Raw genomic sequence first — 21,652 nt, forward strand, 5'->3', positions numbered from 1 at the left:
CCAGATGTACCCTCCATCACTCTTTGATGAATTGACATAAGCCGCCGAGCTTCTCTGGTGACACATACTTACTTTACTTTGTATTTGGTATGTCTATGCACCTCCCTTATCTCCTTTCCTAAATATGAGTAAACTACTCATTTCAAAAGACAACCTTTCACTGCTGTGTAACAAATTACTCCCAAACTTAGCAACTTAAAGCAACAAAATGTTTATCTTTCCCTTTTCAAGAAACACGGCGCAAGTTTGCAGCCAAGTCCTTTTCTCAGCCTGCCTTCAGGGGCCCAGTGACATCCCTTCATTTTGTACTGTCTCTCAGTCCAAGCATATAGGGTTCCTGTTGATATAATTTGCCCAAGGACTCTGTGGCCTTCTTGTGAATCTCACTCTGTTTATTCTGTCAGACAAAAGCCACACCCATAAATCCCAAAAGGGCATTAGTGAGTTTTTAGCTTAGCAGTCTTACACCAATATTCTGTCCTTCAGGGACTATACATATTTCTGCCTTACCCAGATATTTTTAATCAGTTTTATCATTCTTCTAGTAACCTCATTAATGAGTTGAATAAATCTTTGACTCATATTCTTGTCAAAGAACCAAGTTTTGAAAATTATACTTCCAAAATAGATTAAGTCTGAGAAAATAAGGTTTTTGTTATCATCATAATGTTGGTAGTGATATTGCTATGTCACGGTTTCTTTTATTTTGAAATTATGTTTTTGTAAAGTGTACAAATGGTACACAGGAATGAATGAGAGTAGAAAACAATATCTACCATCTCTATGATAAATATGATTTAATTAAACAGATAAATGGATGGCTAAGCAGGTTTATCTCTTTTACTTTACAAAATCTCATGGAATTCCTCATTGCGAAAAAAGTGGCTACACTGTATTCTTAGCTGAGTAGAACTGGCTTCTGCTGGAACCTTTAAGTATTTCATTTACTGGCGTGTATAATAGTGGATTCAACTTTCCATGTGAGACAGCAAAAGTAAATAAACATTTTTCTTTGCTTTTAAAATTTTTAAATTCCCTTGTTTATATGGAGAGAGACGGTCCTCAGAAATGAGAAAGCAAACCTCCAGACGGATTGCAGCCCCTCTCTATCTCAGGTGTGCAGAACACAGAAAGCTATAACAAACTTTGATGTTACACTTCTTAGAAGAGGTGACAGCTAGGAAAAAACCTCTAGGCTAGCTTTTATGGCATGTTTTGTGCAATGGAACACGAGCCTCTAAACAGGCTCTCCGCCTCGACAGCAATGATATTGAAAGAAGTTACATATTATGGAATTCATGTTGACAAATGGTAACGTGATGAAACCTAAATCTCACAAACAGAAAGCTTTCTGCGGAATCAGTTTGGTTTATCTTCCTATCTTAATTCTAGAATGTGGAGATACCTAGTTACCGTCATCTATATAGTTGATGTAACAGGTCTGTTTTGTCTTCTGATTCTTTTCTTGGACAAGCAGCTCCAAAAGTTCATTTCAGGAATTTAGAAAATGTTCAACATACCAACTGCTTTGACATCCTTTATGCCTGATTGCCCTTCAGTCATGTTCCAGCTTCAGAGTGCACCCACCCTTTAATCCAGTGTAATAAATCATGAAATGGTTTTTCTCAGCGAGACAAAAGAGAAATTACTTGAAATGCTAGCTTAGCATTGAAGTGGTGGGGAAGGCCGTGTGATTATCTAGAAGGCCTGTGTATTCCTTCTTCATTCCTTTTTACCCGAGGACACAATTGTTATGCAGCACCGTTAGGTCTAGCATTGCATCGGGAGCAAGTTCAGAAAGCACTGATTTATAAGGAGCAGTGTAGCTGGAATAAAAATTTCAGCAAGCAAAATGACTGAAAGGCTTTATTTTCTTTTCCCCATTTCCTAAACTCGACTCTTTTCCTTGCTATGCTTAAGGTATATAATGATTAATACTCTCTTTTTACGTCTATCTACACTCCCGCCCCAAACATGTAAGTTTGTATTCAGTTGCTGTTTCATCTCTGAGGCCAGGGAATTCTAATATGTAGGCGTATAAATCATGCCGGTGCCTGAGAAACGTACCGCAGAACATTAGGTCCTGTGTCCTGGGAGGGGAAGGCACAGCCTTTGAAGGGCACAATGTTCTTAGAGTCCCTAGCTAATGGGGAGAGGCCGAAGTCCTTATCTAGCCCTTCTTCCCTTTCCAGTCCAAGTCAAGTTTACAGGGCTTTCCCTGAGACACATAACTTCAGATTTCATGATTTACATCCTCAAATACACAATCAAATAGAAAGTACCACAGGTTGGAATCCACACAAGCAGAACGACTTGCAAATCTTGGGGCTGTGAGTGTGCCCTCTTTTCCCCTCACTGTCTTGGACCTTTCTTGTCTTCAAAGCCACACGGTTTAAGGTGCAGAAGGATTTATTCATTAGCAGAGCATGCCATATTCACAGTATGACTACTCTGGACTGAAAAATCAAAGTATTTTGTCTTGTCCTTAATGCAATCTGCTGAAAGGGGCAGACGGTAGAGCAGGTGCAGGTATTCATACAGTAGACACGGGCAGACATCCTCTGCACACTAATTACAACACAAAATGTTAACAAGAAAAGAATGACGGGCAGGGGATTGATATACCCAAGCATTAAAGACATTATGGTATTTAATCCTGGTAAGCTGGAGGGAGGCCGTCTGTGATCAGTCTATTGTATGTACCACACTGAAGAAGAGTAACACCGGTGTGAACCATTCCATTCTCCTGACAAATCGTATTTCCTCCAGGATATCTTTTAATCCTTTCTGATAAGATTATCCCCAGATTCTCTGAAGTTTATTCTTCTCTTATAAAGAAGATCTGGATTAGGGATGTGGATCACCATCCTCAAGTAGACTGACCATCTTCCCACAAAGGGAAGGACAAATTTAAAACATCCTTGTTAAGGTGTATTAGAAATGGTCTACTTAAATTATTCAGAAATATCCAGAATTATATGTGGAATGGTGATATTTTAATTTTAAAGTACATCTGTGAAATCTATAGTTATAAAACTTTTTCCATTTGCATTTCTAACCTTGACCATGAAACTTACCTATCAAAGAGCTACATCAAAGCTCTTTTATACTTAAGCTGTTTTTTAAAAATGAACTTTGATAAGCCAAGATTTAAGAAAACCGTTCCCTTGCAATAAAAACATCGTAAAATGTCCTTATCCAATTTACTTTGTATATTATTACAGCTTTCAAGTTATATGCAAGCAAAAACTCTATCATGTATTTCTGAATCTTGTTGACAAACACCCAGCAGGGTGTCAAGGTTATCCTCTGGTAAATATGAAGGATGAGATCTGAAATATGCAAACCACTGAATTCAAGATAAATGAATGTTAGAATCATTGGGTCCAACCACCTTAATTTGCACAGAAAGTTTAAAATGGCAAAGGTACAGAGCATTTAAATATCACTCATTTTTAGCAAAGTCAGCACTAGAAACAAAGGCAACCTCTCTCAGTATCTTGCAACAATGAATATACTGTATATGCTACAAGTCATTTTGATGTGATAACAAGTATGTCATTCACATTATTATCTGAAGCAGGTATGCTGATTCCTATTTCCCGTTGACTAATCCAAATGACACTGAATTACATACTAATCTAAATGACAGGCATCGTCAATCACCTTGTCTGCACAGGAACAAACCTGGATTTAAGCAGAGACTTACAAACATGGGCTAGTGTTGACATTACTCAATCTATACACAGGAAGCTGGGAACGAAGAGCAAACCGCATTGCTAACCCTGAAATATCAAGGCAAGTCATCCCAAGTAATTTTGCATTAAGGCCTGTAAGTCTTGTGATTGAGGTGAGGTTAGGGGAAACTGAGGCAAATAAAGACCGTTTTATAGAACTGAGGACAGACTCAAATTATAAAGTTTCAGATCCTGTGATAAAAGGAGATTGTAGCATCTTTTAGTTCTTCAGGATGATTTTTCCACAATTCCATGGAAGTAAAAAGTCACTAGGAGGTTCTGGAAGAAGGTAAAGTAATACTATTTAAGAGCTACGTGTCAAATATTATGCTAGATTGTTCACATTAAAACATCTCCTTGGGTCCTCACCAACAATTCTGTGAGGTAGATATCTTTACCTGAATGTGAGAGTGTGAGTTCCTTTGAGCAGGTTGCACATGGAATAGGATTTCAATATATATTTGTCAGTAGTAGGAAAGATTTATGCTCCTAGTCGAGCTCCCCAATAGAACAGTGGTGAAATGCACCATTTCTGGAGGCAGTCTACCTGGGTGCAATGTTGGCTCACAGGTGCATGACGATGGAGAAGTCCCTGCTTCTAAGCACTAGGCTCCTCCTCTGCAAGATGGAACCGACAGAGCTGTCGACCACGTTAAAAGAGGTAATGTGTGCACTGTGCCAGGCACACAGCAAGGTCTCAGCCCTTAGCTCTGGCTGGTAGTATGACAAGTCTTTCCAGCAGAGGGCGCAGTACACCCATAAAAGCAGGGTTCCTTATGGTCCCCAAGGCCCAAACCCGTAAAAGGCCAAAAAGAAGTGTTACATTGTAGGGAAAGACTATTACTTCTTGGAGGAAAAAATATTACTATGATTTTCAACAAAGAGTTTGGAGACCCTCAAAACTCAGAACAAGATCTGGAGACAAACTGCAAAGAGAAACAGTGGTATTGGGGAAGGCCAGTGACCCTGAGAGTGAGAAGAGCCAGACTGAAAAAGCCAGAGGGAGCCAGCTGGGGAAGGGCTGCCTGCAAAATCTCTTCAGCTCATTCCAAACTTCTCTGGAGGGGAACTGAAGGGCTGAGTGAGGCAGGCAAATAATCTATATATATATAAAAGCCTAAGCAACCATTCGACCATTCAACCGTTCAATGGGCGCCAGACACCGGGCTCACAGATGTGAGCACCCACTGTGGCCGGTGTGAGCCTCTCCCGCCCCGCAGGCACTCCCCTTGCACACCCCTCTCCCATCCGGATCAGGACCAGGATCAGGACCAGCATCTGACTGACTGAGCGCGAGCCTGCTGCCACTTCTCAGTCATGGATGTGCGGAGACCACAGCAGAGCGGCAGCGAGCCTACAGGGCTGTGGTGAGGCTGGGATAAGTGGGAGCAGCACGATGCCCGGCCAGGGCTCAGGCTCCTCCCCAGCCGCCTGCCCTTCACACGTTACTACTTCCCTCCGGGAGGCATGTTGGACTGCCAGTTTCGGCCTGATCCCCGCAGGTCATGCCGAGGAACCCCACCGGTGCATGAATCCGTGCACCAGGCCTCTAGTCATGATAATAATTAGCACCAACTTGGCAATCCTTACAAGAACTGCATGCATTGCAAGGAAGCTGAGACACAGGATGGTTAAGTAAGTTTCTCAAGGTCTCAAGGTTAGAAGTGGTGAAGCCGAGATTCTTATCCATTATGAGTTTCTGTAAAGAAGTCTCCAATGATCTAAGTGTGTCCAGGATAAAAGGTGTGTTTGAATTTTTTCTGTCTATTTTTAATCATCCATCTAACCCACACACACCACCTTAGGTCACAGATGCTCTGATGTGTCCCAGTAAAAGAGTCGATAAAGAGTGCCATAGAGAAGATAGATCGGGTTTTTACAATATCCTAAGCCAAATTTCTTTAAGTTCCTTCTACACAAGGATGCAGGAGGCAATCATCTACCTCTGCGAGATCTTTTGTCCCTCCCAAAAATATTCAAAAGGGTTTTCATTTGTTGTTTTTGCACGATTATGCTTTGGAGTCCTGTTTAGAAAGTTCTTGAATGTAAACAAGAAAAAGGTTTGTTGGTGTTTATATCATTTAGAGTTCAGTCAACAAAACAGTTATATACCTAGATCACTATTTTATTTTTATTTTTTTAATTGATTTCAGAGAGGATGGGAGAGGATGAGAGATATAGAAACACCAATGATGAGAGGGAATCATTGCTCAGCTGCCTCCTGTATGCCCCACACTGGGGATCGAGCCTGCAACCTGGGTATATGCCCTGACCGGGAATCAAACCATGACCTCCTGGTTCATAGGTCGAAGCTCAACCACTGAGCCACAAATTCTTAGACAGGAATTTGACTGAACCGAATCATGGGAACAGGTTGAGCAGTCTCTGTGAACTGTTGCCGTCCTGTCTGAGGCTAGAACCTAAAGGCAGCAGGCAGTCAATCAGGATGGGAAGATGGATGTTAGGTTAGGGAGAGAGCAAGAAAACACTGGGGCCCACAAACACAAGCTAGAGCTCACGATGACAAATGGATACCCATGACTTGCTGCCCTGGAACCTGGCTGACCTGTGTGCTGCGTTGTGTGTCACCTGTAAGGCCTGCCGAAGGCTCCAGCCTCCCTAGCTGTCACTGACACTTCAAGCACCATTGGACTTGCTGTATCACGTGGTCCAAATGGCAGAGCCGTTGGCACAACAGCTGAACCTGCTGCAGGGTTCTGTGTAGTTCCGGGCCCCACTCAAGGCTGCAATGTAGTGAGTCACTCGATAACCGAGTCAGACACACACATACGAATGAGTTGCATAGTTTTCAAAATCCAAAAATGCCTACTTGGGTGTTGAGCCTTTTTCTTAGTGGTTGGGTTATGTGCAGTCACTTGCCGTTCACCTGATCTCTCAGCGTACCCCCAACTGGATACCTAGAAATTTCACCAAGTTAGCAGACCATTTAGTTTTTGTGGGATTTACTTCTCATCGGCTGGCATTCAAGTATACCAGGCCCAAGCAGAAGTGTATAATCAATGAAATGGATGAACGTACTGTCCTGTGGAAGGAAACTGTGATCAAGAGCCCTGTGGCACAGATGACAACACAGGGCTGAGGAGTGCATGTAACCCGGAAGTAGGAAAAGTGTTTTGTTGGCATTGCCAGCTGAACACTGGTTTCTTCTTGTGGTCTTTGTGCAGGTCAGTAGCCACGTGCCAGGGAGCAGGTAAATTATAAGCACTTGGTTAGATACATAGACATGGATATAGATAAATATCAAACTATTTGTTATGGGGAACTCTTTATTATGGCCCTTGGGGAGCTGATTAAGCAGTTGTCTTTGCATTTGCTCTGGAGCTTGAAGCCCACAAAGAAAGCAGTTGGGAAGGAAAGACATTAATGTGGTGGAGAGAAAGAGCAAGCTGGACTTCACAAGCCATGGGCTGGAGCCCAGGAGGACAGTTCTTTATGCCAGTCTGACCTTGGCGAGATGGGTGTCCTACAAAGGCTAGGGCCCTTCATCACGAAGAACACACACGTGGCCTGGCAGTCAGAGACATGGAAACAGGGGTGGAGTGTGCAGCCCCACCAGAGCCTCACACCAGTGAGATCAGACATCAGGCCGTGACATGTGTGAGTTACGAAAAGGCGGCTGCTGCGCTTCCCGCTTCCAAATCGCCCACAAGAATCTCTCTTGTTCTCACCCTAACCAGAACAAACAGGAAAGAAAAATTGAGGAAATTAATTCACTCTTGCCAAGCTGACACACCACAAAGCCAGCACGGTATCATTAAAACTCTACTCTGAAGAAAGTGTCAGAGCAATTATAATAAGGTTTCTGATGCTGATTCTAGGGGAGAGGACAGAAATGAGACGAGCTAATTCCATTACAAAGGGAGTGGGGAAAGGATGAAACTGGCAGGTCAGGAAGAGAGACAAAAAAGGAACAAGGATTCAAAAGATGTTGTAACACCAGTTCAAAGTAGTTTCTACACTGACTAAATATGGCCTGAGAGAAAGAATAAGGAATGTTTGCTCTCTAGACTCTCAAATATACAGGGTGTTCCCCCCAAAAATGTATACACACTGTAACAGCTGATAGCTCAACTTTTAAAATTAAATGTATTTTAATAAACACTGCCTTTATAATTATTCAAAGTATGTATATACATTTTTGGGGACACCCTATATTTCTGATCCACCTGAGTAAGACAGCGTTCTCACAGGTGATGCACTAACTCTATGTACCTTTGCCAACTGTCGTAGGTTTTAATAGCAATTTATAATTAGGGCACACAATGTTCTTCTCATATAAAGTTCTCTGCAAGCATGCCTCAGAGGATTTTCTTTAGCCAGAGCACTAGCTTGGTGCAAAACCTTCTATATTAACCAGACGATTTCATACCTACACCAGTAATCCTGCTAAGATGAGGATCCACGAGATAGTAGGAAACCCGGCTAAAGCAATTGGTCCACAGACTCACTAGCTCTAGGCTAAAACTGCCCTGATTACCGTAGGACTTGCAACACAAAGAGAACTGCCAGCAGGTGAGGAGGTGTGGAGTTCCCAAAATAGCATTTCTGAGCACAGTGCTTTGACCCATTTTTAATATCTCCTTACCAACTTGGAAGAGACAGCCTGTGTGATCAGTATGGAAGGGGAAGACATGAAGGAGCAAATTTTATTATCTACAAAGTCACAGAAGCAAAACCAATTTAGGCATGCTACTTAGAAAATACAAAGTGCAGGGTCTAAAAGTTTTTCAGCCGAAATCCGGTTCAAAGACTAGAAATACTGACATTCTAAAGGAGAACTAAAACAACGAATGAGAAAATATACATTTTGGCAGGTCATTTCAATTAACCCTAAAATCTGACAATGGAAATGACATTTTTCACTCATGATTCCTCATGCCTTAGATGTAGAAAGAACAGTGACAATTTGGTGGGCTACCTTTAAGGCCACATAAGGAGTGAGTTATGGGTCTCATAGTCTTTCATTCTGAGTTTAACATGCAGATAGAACATAGGTACTACCAAACTTATAGCCAATCCTTCCAGTTATTTAACCTCATCACCTTGGTCAATGGTTAGCCAATGGACATTATCCTCAAAGTGATTTGCAAAGCAAAGGCACTACTTTGGGGGGTGGGATCAGTCTTCTTCAAACTCATCAAACTGATTTAAAAGACAGTTTCAAGTCCAACTTGTCCTTCCTTGTCATCATACTGGAGCACCTTGCTAAACAGCCAGCACTGGTAAAAGAGCATTTAACAATCTGCTTCACATACACCTCTTTTCCAGCCAAACTGCACCCATAAAGTTAAAACAGAACCTCTTTGGAGTCTCAACAAACACAAACTGAATATTTTATGATTTGTGCAGTAGTTACAGTGTGTTGCCTTTTCTTAATTAGCATATATATGGAAGCCTTTCTTTCGTGGCATGTTGTTATTGTTGCAGTAATTCAATAAAAGTATCCTAAACATTTACATTGCGGAGCATTTTTATGATTTACACCAACAGAACAGCATACATGGTGGGGTACATCTGCTTTCAAAGTCATCGCTTTATTTCTCATTTTCATATCCCTTTTAAGAATGACAAGTATTGTCGTTTGGGGGCCTGTCTTTATTCCTTATTCTTTCTGCCTATGAATTTCATTCTTATACACACTCTTCCCTATGATGATCCAATCAATTCATTCAATGGGAGCATTATTTTTTTTCCCTGAAGTCTCTCACAACTGAGTAAAGAATTCTATTAATCTACTCCATTGGATTTCTGTTATTAAAAAAAATAAATAAACATGTTCCTCTGTTTGGTCACTAACTAGACTCAAACTCAGTCTTTTCAAAATGAGTCACGCCCAGTCAAAGCACAAGTCTTCCACCGAGAAACTAAGTAAATGTTGAAAGGGAAGTCACTATAATTTCCTATATTGTGTTATCCTCTTGAACCATTTCCAACCTCGAGTCAATGGAATAGGGGTCGGTTGAACAAAATGATCATGTAAAACATCTCACTGGGCCCGGCCCTCAGGCTGTTCCCCTTTGTGTTATTACACCCAGTTGTGACATGACAGCGTCAGAGCAGTCTGCTTTACCTCAAAACTCAAGGCTCCAAGACGTCTTCACTTGGAATAGCTGTTATATGCACGTGTTTGCCTGGGCTTTTAATCTGCCCTTATTTCTACTCTTTCTCCTTTAAAAGAAGCAACTAGCAACTTACAGAAATTTTAAAAAGATCTTTTAGAGCTTAAAGCATCAAAATTATGAACTTCGAATAAGAGGTTTGGGAGAGACATTCTACTAAATCTTAAGATGCAGTCTGATGATCAGCAAACATACCTGAAGTCGAAGACGGTGGAAGATGGTGGACGGTCTGGCCTGGGCCACTGGTTGACTGCAAGTGGAGTGAGAGGCGCTGGTGAGTACAGCTTCCCTGGCACCCACAGTTATTGTTTTCCAACCGATTCTGAGGGAATCTTGCAGAGATAGCTACAAGAGAAGAGAAAAGACTAGTAAGTATTATTTTAATATCAAGGTATTATAAAAATTGAATTAAGGCCTGAACTGGGGATAGGGACATCCTTCCCCCAGCTAGAAATTTCAGAAAGAAACAATGATGGGGAGCACGTGGGGAAGGGGAGAGGGACAGCGGAGCTGGAACCGAACAGCAGCAATGTGGTTCAGATCAGCATGACTGTCAGAGAACCTGGACAGTCGACAAGAACACCAGGGATCAGAGGTGGAAGTGCAAACATCGTTTCCAGAAAGGTCATTTTAAAGGCTGCAAAAGAGAGTGAGACATCAGATGAAATAACAACAACAATCACCATCATAATAACTGCTGACACTGGACACTGCTTCAAATGTGTCAAGAACAAAGACTCATATAGCTTATCTCTAATACGCAAGCCGTTCCTATGAGATGGAGACAATTATTATCCTCTTTTTAAGATGAAAAACTTGAGGAACAGTGTCTTGAGTTCTTTACCTATGGTTTCCATAGCAAAAAAAAAAAAAAAAAGTGGTATGCTGAGCTTTGAAATGGGGTAGTCTAGATGCAGTCTGTGCCCTCAAACACTGCAGAGTCCCTGGCAGGTACGAGGGGAGGCCTGAATTTCTATTTCCAGGACCTCTACCATAAGTGTGCAAACACTGTTTTTGATATAATTTCTATTGTTTCTTAGACCTCCTTGATTGCATTTACCTAGTCAGCTATGAGAAAACATGGCTGGGTAACAGAAGATACAACTTAATCACTGTGGTCAACAATTCTGCTGGCTATTCTTTCATTTCATCATTCATTCACTTATTCATTTATTCAATTTACCCTGTTCGTACCCTGGATGGTATAATCCACAAGCACTTTCAGGCCCAAATGCCCCACTCCTTCTCATCAGCTCACAATAGTATGAACTTTCACTCCCCAGCCCCTAACCCAGGAAGGCCAAAAGAAGCTGAGTCTAGAATTCCTCCGCTGCTCCAATGTTGCTGTATCTTCAGGAGTTCTTTGTGTTCATAGTGAAAATATTTCCATACAAAAATAAGAGGCACTGTTCTTTTGGAACTTATATTATTAAGTATTTAAGAAAAAAATTTATAACATTGTTGGAGTACCAAGTTGCTCCACATAAACATAATACCTGTACCCAAAAACATTTGAATTTTTTCAGCGTCTGTTGCAAATGAAGTTCAATCGAATAAGTATTAATGCATCAAGGGGAAAAAAAGCACAATTCTCTCAGTGAACTGACAATTCTGCAAATGTTACATGCCATTCAGACTTGGTTTTATATAAAACACATTCACAAAGAGTTAAGAAACACTCCTTCCGTTAAGAGTATACATATTCCCACAGAGCTCCACCTCCTAACATGGACTGATCAGTGACCTAAGTGAATCTAGTTATAAGGATGTGAAATTTTTTATTGCTGTTGTACCAGCAGGTGACTTGGTTGATCTGACATGGAAATAAATCTGCAGTCTACCTCCTCATGTTCTTCACACCACCTAATTGTGAAGATGCAGAGTAAATGAAAGTTATCTCAAATCTGCATGGGTAGTCCTGAACACCTACTTCCTGATTGATTCCACCAATTACGCCCTGGGCTCCTGGATGGATTGTTAAAATGTACTGGAGTCTTGAATCCATCGAAGTGTTTTAAATTCAGGCAGGAGAGCCCCTGCTGCAAGTGTTCCATGCTTTCTCTCCAATGTGCTAGCTCCCTGGGGAGCTGACACACGTAGCTGCTCCACATTTCAGAGAGAGAGTACCAGGTGCCAGACTTGAAATTGCTGCTGGGATTACAACGAATTCCCAAACCGCGGCACAGCAGAAACAAACAGCTAGTCTCGGTCTCGTATACTAAGATGGCAAAATGAGATTGAAGAGATCGAAACTTTTACACTGCAGCATCCTTTGCAGCAACTGCTGGGTAATGTTGATGAGACATGACATGAAAGGGATTTAGCTATAATAGTGACTGGCGAGAAAGGTAAAGACTTGTGAGGAGGACAAAGAAAATGAGACGGCTGATAATTTTGGAAAGTTTTGTAAACAGATTGAACTAGAAAGTCATTCTTTATTACGGACTGCCATATGGTTTCGTTATTTCTGCACTGTTTGTGTTCAAAATAGGCTGTAATGTGCACAGAGGCAGCTACTCCAACTATGTTTTGTTCATCTCTGCATACCACTAGGATCTCAATGCTGCATTTGATACTTACTGAAACTGGTAACAATGTAAGTCATCATCTTGAACCTAGCTAGGCTAGAATTTAAGTAATAGGCCAAATCCAAAAGTGGCCAGATGGCTATTTTAAAAATTACAAACTTATATTTCTGACATTATAAAGGGACTAATCAGTCACGGGAAAGTATTATGGATGAGCCCTTAAAAGGGATTTTCCATCCTCTGCCCTTCAAGAAAGCACTCAGCAGTACTTAAGCATTCAGTACCATCCCAAGCAGATGAGAATCTATTCTTTGCCTACAGAACTCCAGGGAAGTATAAGGCACAGCCTTCCTCAGTAAATCATGCCATTAATAATATTACCCTATATTAAACTTGTATGAATGAATTTATTGACTAATTGACAATATGTCAATGGGAGAATTTAATCTTAAATGTATTCAAAACGCAGCAGACTTTGAAGATACTATCAAAAGCTAGACGTCTTCTGGGTGTGTTAAAAATTCAGTCAAAACTTTAAAAAGTTAACAGAAAAAGTCCAAGGCTCCCTCGATGGATTTTTTGAGGGTTGCTATTACAACACTTGAAAATCAGAAATAGTGTGGAAAAATTAAACTCTGGTTAAGGTCCATTAATTATAATGCAATGCCTCAGCCAAACAACAGCTTGGCCTTAAATCAATACTCAATTAAATACTTCCTGCAGTTCTATCCATTAATTGCTCTGCAGCTCAGAAAATAACATTCTAACTGCTTGCAGAAAGGTAATCAACATTGGGGTATGAAACTTAACGTTGGGCTCCTTTGTGATTATCTTCCTTCAACGAGAACAATTAACTTCTTCAGTGACTTACACTCCATTCCTTTCAAATCCACTCAAAACTATTGAACATTGAAGACAATAACAAGCAATAGATTTTTTTTTATTGTGAAATATTTAGTTTGTCTTGAAGAACAAGCACCACAATATAGCATTTCCTTCTTCATAATGAAAAGTATCACCATTTTTATGCAAGATCTCAGTTGTAGACATACGAACTGGGAACTCTGGTTGCCTATAAGCTATTGGATGGAAAATGTTTAAGGGGCAACATCTCCTAGCTGCTGCTGGCAAAGGAACATTTAAGGTTGAAATAGGAAATGCTATCTTGCCCTGCAATGAGGAATCACCTTTCAGTTCAGCTCTTAAGTACAGAGACTCAGCCTGACAGAGGAGATTTACAATGAGCCTCCCACAGATGCATCACCCAGAATGCTGATTGTGTAGCAGGACAAATACAGAAGCAGAGAAGGAGAGGTGGGATTTAGGCTGTTGGCTTCAGAAAGAGCTGCAGAACCAGGCACTCGGAGAAATGCCCACCAGGACTAAAGGATAAAGGCAAGAGAATAAAATTGAAGGAAACAACACAAATATAAGCACCATGCAGGCAGGAATACCATAGGTTGGCAGGTGTGGTGACTATGAATTTATCACGTAAGGTTTTGAAATGAAGAATAGCTCAGCCGTACACAGCCTGTGGGGAGCTATGGCAGGAGGGACATGAGCCGGAAGACAGACAAAGCAGATGGAAGAGGTGCCCTTTCCTTTCCCTCGGAGGCTCTTGCCTTAGTGTGGATGGTTTGCAAGTATGTGTTCACAGTGTTTGTCATGTTTTTTATTTATAACAACTTTGATATTTATCCATTAAGACTCAGATGCACAGAAATATAATTTTCTGCATTTCTCCCCACTGCAATCAACTTGTTCTCTGAGCCTTCTTTTTTAAATGTAATGTGGGCTATAGAACTGAAAGCAACAAATAAACAAAAACTCATAGACACAGACAACAGCATTGTGGTTACCAGAGGGAAGGGAAGCGGATAGTAAAGGGGGTCAAATATATGATAAAGGAAGATTTATCTTTGGGTGGTGGGCACACAATGCAATATATAAATGATGTATACAGAAATGTACACTTGACACCTATATAATTTTATTAACCAATGCCACCCCAATAAATGTAGCAAAAACTTAAAAACAAAAGAAATGATCACATGTCAAGTTTCCATGTAATACTAAAGAAGAATATCCACAATTATCTGAAAAGACTATTAAAGTTTTAAAGGCTTAAATCCCTTTTAAACATCTGCCAAAGGAGTCTAGACTTTCTTCATATACATCAACCAAAACAGCGTATCACAGCAGAAATGCAGAAGAAAATATGAAAATCCAGCCACTAAGCCAGACATTATTAGACAGAATTCAAAAATGTAAAACAATGTCACTTTTCTCACATATTTTTGGAAAAATTATTTTTCATAAAATATATTGTTTATACTAACATGTAATGAGATCATTCTTTTTAAATAAATTAATAAACTCCTTTTTAAAAAATGTAATGCAGTCCTGGCTGGCGTGGCTCAGTTGGTTAAACGTCACCCCATACACGAAAAGGTTGTGGGTTCGAGTGCCGGTCAGGGCATATACTGAGGTTTCAGGTTCAATCCCCATTCGGGGAGAGTATGGGAGGCAACCAATCGATGTTTCTCTCTCACATCCCTGTTTCTCTCTCTCTCAAAATCAATAAGCATATCCTCAGGTGAGGCTTTAAAAAAATGTAATGCAGACTTCCAGTTTCGCATGTAAGAAGTATGGGAGCCGCTATTCTGTCCTGACAAGAAATGAAAAGCTGAACAAACTGAAAAATCAACAATTCTTCTTAGATCTCTAAGAGGAAGGATGTCACAGAGCAAAATACTGCCAGAAATTCACTGACAGGTGACTACAGAGATTCACTACTTACAGAACAGAAACCCAGGAGCTGACATCTCTGGAGGAGCCGGTGCTGGGTATGGAAACGTGAGCTGTGGCTGAGGAACTGCAGGAGGCTCAGTGTGCCACGTTTGAGAGAGAAAACCTCTAGGGTACCCAGTCGTTGGTGGAACCCCACACTCCTGTGAGTTTTACCTTCTGGAACTCTACCAGGTTCTCACAGAGAAGATCTGAGAAACATCCCCTCCTGCTTTTTGAGACAATAAGCTAAGTGGAAAGGCCTGCCCTCAGGAGAAGCTATTTAACCAGATCCGAATCTGCTGGGGTTTCTCCCTTTAATTGACTTGGGGCAGTGGTCGGCAAACTCATTAGTCAACAGAGCCAACTATCAACAGTACAACGATTGAAATTTCTATTGAGAGCCAAATTTTTTTAACTTAAACTTTATAGGTAGGTACACTGTTATTAACTTAATTAGGGTACTCCTAAGGCTTAGGAAGAGCCACACTCAAGGGGCCAAAGAGCCGCATTGGCTCGTGAGCCGCAGTTTGCTGACCACGGAGTCTTGGGGGAAGGGAAATACCCAACTCCAGCCCACTCTAGCCATCTGGTCCCACCTGAGGGGCGTGGAGAGAGGGGTCTGAAGTGAGAAGCACGTGAAGCTCATAATCCAGGGGCAGAGTCTCCCGAAGAGCCTGAGACCTAATCAGAGGGCTAGCATGCTTCCCCTCCCCCACACCTCCCCCACGTTACTGAAGGCCTATTACTATTATTATGTAATTCCTTTATACCTGGTACATCTAGTTTGGCTACCAAAAAAGACATACAGCAGGCAAAAGCACACTTTGAAGAGACAGAGCACGCATTAGACTCGGACACAGCCGGGATATTGGAATTACTCTGTTAATCTTTTGTGACCACCTTTGTTCTCTGTATTCACAGCTGATGTTAGTATTCCCATCTGGCTTTTGCATACAATGAAGCAACTGTGCTCAATCAGGCTTCTAGCCTGCCCTTCATGTCTATGCACCTTCCTTACTCCTTATCTCAACACCCCCTGCCTCCTAGGGTCCACCAATCTTTTTTACAACCCACATTCTGTTAGGGCATGAAGCAACTTTGACTGTTCTCCACACCAGGTCTTGCAGAACGCTGGGACATAGCAAGGTGCTATCTCAAGCCCTCTTTCTGCCAGAAAAGGCAACCCTTCCTAGAAAATCCTCCGTCATCCCATTTGGGGAGCATTAGGAAGCCTTGCCTTGAAATGGGAGTGCAGAACATGCTCGCTCCCTCCTGAAATGACGGGAACTATGAGAGTAGGCTCCCCAATGGGGCCTCTAAGCACTCTTACCTCTCTGGCTCCAATGCTTTCTCCTCCCCAAGGAAGGACTTTTCACCTGATTCAAGTCATCCTTCCTCTGTCAGAGTTTGTAATAAAAACTATGTCAGAGTTTGTTATGTTCAGTCCTCCACACTTTTTCCCCTAATGCTTAAAGACAATTTCTTAGAATTTTAAAACTTTTTAATTGGGTTTTTGTGTGTGTGTGATTATGAAGTGAACTTCAAGAGTCCATTTTAAAGTGAGAAGGGTTGACCTTGACTATTTCGCCCTCTGCCATCGGCTACAGCAATCCTAATGTGGTAATGCACCGAGGCTGTAGCAGATATCTTGCTAAGTACGTATGTGTATTTTCCATTTTACACTCATAACATTTAAGAAATGACATTACTGAACCTCACCCAAGACCACAGTTAGGGACAAAACCGGAAACTGAAGCCAGATGGTTTGCATCCAATGTGTAGGGGATCAGCCACATACAAGAAAGTAAATAAAAAGAAATCCCATATCAAAATATTACCGATATATGTACAAGTACATTTACCAATGGCTAATTTCATGTGTAATAAAATTTATAATTTTAATTCTGATTGAGATTTCAATCATCTTTCAGCCACCCTCAGAAAATTCTAGATTAGAAGGCCTTTGCTATACAATTATCTATTATTTCTGGACACAGAGTCATTTCCTAGATAAAGAATTGTACCAGAATGCACAAAATGGGGAAGTACATACTATTATAGCATGTTGTCTCCACCAGGTGTATTTCTCTTTTGGTGTGTCACATGTTTCATGAGAGCTAACGTTCATAAAAGTTAAGCTTTTTTTCTATGGCTAAAATTATGTTTTCATTTTTATATGTATTGTTTCTCTCTGTAATTATCTGAACAACTCATAAATACACATAATGCATCACATCATGATCCTTAAACTCAATGGAGAAATAAACTATCATAGTCCCAACATATTCTGGAAATGCAATACTTGTTAATAGGTTCATTATGAAAGCTTGGATTCTAATGAACAATATTAGAAGAGATTTCTACTCTAAAATATAATCATATTTTCTTTTCTGTATGCCAAAAAAAGAGTTCTGTATGCCAAAAAAAGAGAACTTTTAGGAAAAAGAAAGATGTATTTATTTATTATATGATTACTATAATACTATTACTTCATGTATTAAATTCCAGAACTATTTAGCATATTTTAAATTATAAAAGTTAACATTTTTCTTGATTTAATCTCATTTCTATTTGATTTAATCTCATTTCTATTTGAGATGTATATCAGCATGCAATTGTTTATTCACTTATTTGCATACCATGTATTAAATCAGTGAGAGGATTTATCCTATACAGGTAATATTAAAAATACATAACACTAAAATTAAATATGAGTAAATGGGGGAGAGAAAAACAAAGTTCCATCACATACCCAGTGTCATTGTCCACTTGGAAAAAAACAAAAATTCAACTGGTATTTCAACTGGAGGAATTTAATACATTTCGAGATAAGCTACAACAGAGTTAGAAGGGCTGGAGTAGCCAGAAGGGAAAAGGAAAGGTCCTCAATGGTCAGTATCTGCAGTTCGCCGCCATCCCAGGCTACAGGAGCAGAAGGGGAAATGGTGTTACCTGCAGGAGGATCAGTGCCGGGCTGGAGCTGGGGTAGTGCCCGCGGAGCAGTCCACCGCAGCTAGTACTGTGGACCACGCACTGCTGCCGCTGCCTTGCAGGAATCCCAGGCCGTTCTGTTGCTAGTGCAGGAGTCCTGGGTTCCAAAGTTCCCAGAAAGTATCCCTGGGACAGACACAGAGAGAGAGCACCATGCTACCAGGGCTGCTAAAGCTAAACTACTTTGCTGCTTTACTGACAACCCAGAAAACATGTGCTGCTGTTGCTGGAAACAGACTGCGGGAGGGAGCAGGACCCCAGGTGCTCACCATCACCCTGGGCCTGCTGTGGAAGGCTCTACCCTCCCCCCACCTAAAGGAGGTGTGGGTTTGGGCGTTTGCCTTCCTCTTGCATTCTAATCACCTGCTATCACCGCCCACTGTCAGAGTCTTATACCAGCCAGCTGCCAAAGAAATCTCAGGAAAGCAGTTTTCAGGCCTCCAGCCCTCTGTGACAGAAGATGAGAAGTATTGCTGAGAACAAATATGCAAATGACCCTGTCTGACCGCTGAAGTCATTGCCAATTGGCAGTCTCTTTTCCTGACATCAGTGTTTGATAGTCTTCAAGGATTCCTTACACTGTTTTCTGTTATTTCTCTTCTGCTCATTTTGAAAGTAGAAAATATATTTCTAGCCAGGCAGGTGTGGCGCAGTGCTTCAGCGGGGTCCTATGAACCAGGAGATCACGGTTGGATTCCTGGTCAAGGTACGTGCTGGGATTGCAGACACTTCCCCAGTAGAGGACGTGCAGGAGGCAGCCAATCAATGTTTCTCCTTCATCATTGATGGTTCTATCTCTCTCTCCCTCTCCCTTCCTCTCTAAAATCAATAGAAATATTATTTTAAAATAGATATTTATATTATTTTACTAATTTCCATAAAACTTAGTCATGATATACATTTTATATGGTTCTAGATCGTGTTACAAAATATTTTTTTTCATAAGTGTTTATTGGTGATTTTTCTCTCACAAACTGTTTTTGTCAGTTTGGTATCAAAGTTGTACTGACTCCACAAATCATGTAAAGAACTGTTTCATGTTTTTCTATTCTCTGAAAGAAGGTGTACATTATTGGTGTTATTTTTCTTAAATATTTTTGAATAATTTACCAGGTAAGCCATTTGAGCTGTGTCTTAAAACAAGCATGAACTCTCAAGAAATAAAGAAAATAATTGATAGGGAGTAAATATCAAAGCAGAAGTACCATAATGAATACTCTGTAAATTTCTTCTCCCAATCAACTACCTATAATAGGGCAAAACACAATAGAAGTCATTTCTCTTTCATCTTCTTACTATAAGGAAGCAGAAATAACCGTTTGTTAATGACAAGAAGGTAAATAATTTAGTTTACTTTATCTGATGGAAACATAGACTCCTTCACCCTATAGTGAATATAGGAAATAGGATATCTTCTCATAATGACTGTTAATTCGGTCTATTTACTCGTTACTTAATGTGAGGTTGCTAGGTACACAAGTCAGTTTTGGTAATTTGTGTGTTTTTAAAAATTTGTCCATTCCATCTAATTATGTTTTTTTTTTCATTCTTTTCTCTCTTTTGGGGGGGAATTCATTATTCCTATCAACCTATCATAAAGTTAAGATTGTTTATTTTGCCAGTTTAAAGATACTATTGGGCCCTTCTATTGAATTTCTCACTTTATTTGTTGGACTTTTTAACTCCAGATTTTCTGTTTTATGCTTCTATACTTTCTATCACTTTACTGATTTGTCTCGTTGTTGAGACGTTGTCTCCATACCTGCCCTTTCTTCTTCAAGCATAGTTTCTTTTATTCTTTGCATATATCAATAATGGTGACTTTGAAGTCTTTAAGCTGACATCTAGTCCCTCTTACAGGCCATTTCTGTTTCCTGGGTTCTCCTCCCCCCCCCCCCCGCCTCCCCCCTTCCCCCCTCCCGTATATGGGTCATACTTTTCTATTTCTTTGCTTGTCTCATAATTTTTTGTTGAAAACTGGATGTTGTAGGTAATATATTGTAGCAACTCTGGATATGGATTCCCATCCCTCTCCCACAGGTCTGTTTTTATTGTCTTATTATTTATATTTTGGTGACTTACTTCAGCTCTTTTAGTGAAATCTATCTCCACTTTGGTTATCAGCTTACCAAGAGGAGGGACATCTTCCCCCTGGGATAACCTTGGTTTTAACAGGACTTCCTTAGATCTAACACTGTCTTTCCATGATCCCCTTGGTAAGCTGCCTGCTTCATTTGGTATTAGATGCTACTGCGAGGAGTTAAAGCAGAATTGGGCAGAAAGGGTAAGGGGTGGGAGAAGGAGGAATCCTGGAGCAAGCTGAAACAAACAAAAAGTATGTTTTGCAGAAAACCAGGATGGATAGCAGAAAAACAGGGTGTTTTGAAACGAGGATGCTTTTCTTGCAAGTGAAAGAAAACGATGTTGCAAAAAGGCCAGGAACCAATTGGCCAACTGCACAGCTAGACAGAGAGCGGGCCTTTGCCAGGTGTGAGGGGAAGAGCAGGATGCTTCAGGAGGCGACCCACTTGAATGTCCCTCCCTAGCAGGGAGCCTGTGCGTGTTTGCAATAAACTCCTGCCTTGTTTGAATACCTCTGGTCCACGGCTTCGTTCCTCCAATGCATGAGACATGAGACAAGACCCCGGGGAAAATTCCTGCTCATAGGTTCCGGTATCACTACCCATTAGTCTTCTCTAATTACCAGCTGAGTATCATATTGTTTTTGACAATGTCCTCAAGACTGAGCCCAATTTTTTCAGCAGTTTAATCCAATTAAATGTGAGCTGCTTTGCCAGGGTATTATTTTGAGGTAAGTTTTTGAGAATTTTTTCTGTCTCTAAGAGGGCTCTTCTTAGGTGTATCTTTTTATCTGTTGAACTAGCCTATGAGTGTTGCTCTTAAATAAGAGAAATTACTGTTTTCAGGGGCTTCCTTATCCTTGAACACTCTGTTTCAAATGAAATCGCTTCCTTTGGGAAAGCGCTACAGAGCTGTTTTTCCCTACAGCTTGCCTTTCCCCCAACAAAATTTCTGAACCACCATTTGGGGAGTAAGTAGGCTTATAGACAGTCTCTGGTCTCCCATCATGGATCCTCTGTCCTTTGAATAAGCTGGGGTGAGGGCAATATTGGCCCAAGTATTCCCAACCTTTCCTGCTTAGAGTAGTTTCTATCCCATGGACAGGGGCAGGAGGATGGAGGAGGGGAACCCCTGAACTCTCAGCCATCCCCACCAGCAACTTAGCTCCATCAGCTTGTAGTTGGAGGGAATGAGAACTGCAGTAAGTTGTTGTGATTGGGAACTAAGTGGTGAGGGAGCCCCATTTTCTTGGCCTTTACACACACCCCCCCCCCGCCCCCGCCCGAAGTTTCTGTCAATCTGAACTAGAATGGGGGAGAAAGAGGAAGTAGGTTGTGGCTCACATGTCACAGATGATCACTTACCTTTTGTGTTTTAGTGGAGT

General features: G+C 41.0%; 1 protein-coding gene and 1 long non-coding RNA gene across 3 annotated transcripts in view; both read right to left on the reverse strand.

Annotated features, from left to right (window-relative positions):
• The window catches only part of SLC7A11 (solute carrier family 7 member 11), a 236,984-nt gene that overhangs the window by 68,026 nt on the left and 147,306 nt on the right, over positions 1–21,652 (reverse strand). For both annotated transcript variants that reach the window (XM_014455077.2, XM_023754358.1), the window contains exon 12: positions 10,073–10,222. In XM_014455077.2, the coding sequence (XP_014310563.1) occupies positions 10,073–10,222 (150 nt within the window). The remainder of the gene's footprint in view (positions 1–10,072; positions 10,223–21,652) is intronic.
• LOC111826188 lies at positions 18,013–19,483 on the reverse strand. The gene is made up of 3 exons (XR_002829471.1): positions 19,392–19,483; positions 18,550–18,634; positions 18,013–18,312 (listed from the first exon to the last, which is right to left on the reverse strand). It is a non-coding gene; the product is annotated as an uncharacterized LOC111826188 (long non-coding RNA).

The sequence above is a fragment of the Myotis lucifugus genome, unplaced genomic scaffold (genome assembly GCF_000147115.1).
Source record: "Myotis lucifugus unplaced genomic scaffold, Myoluc2.0 scaffold_1, whole genome shotgun sequence".
NCBI lineage: Eukaryota > Metazoa > Chordata > Mammalia > Chiroptera > Vespertilionidae > Myotis > Myotis lucifugus.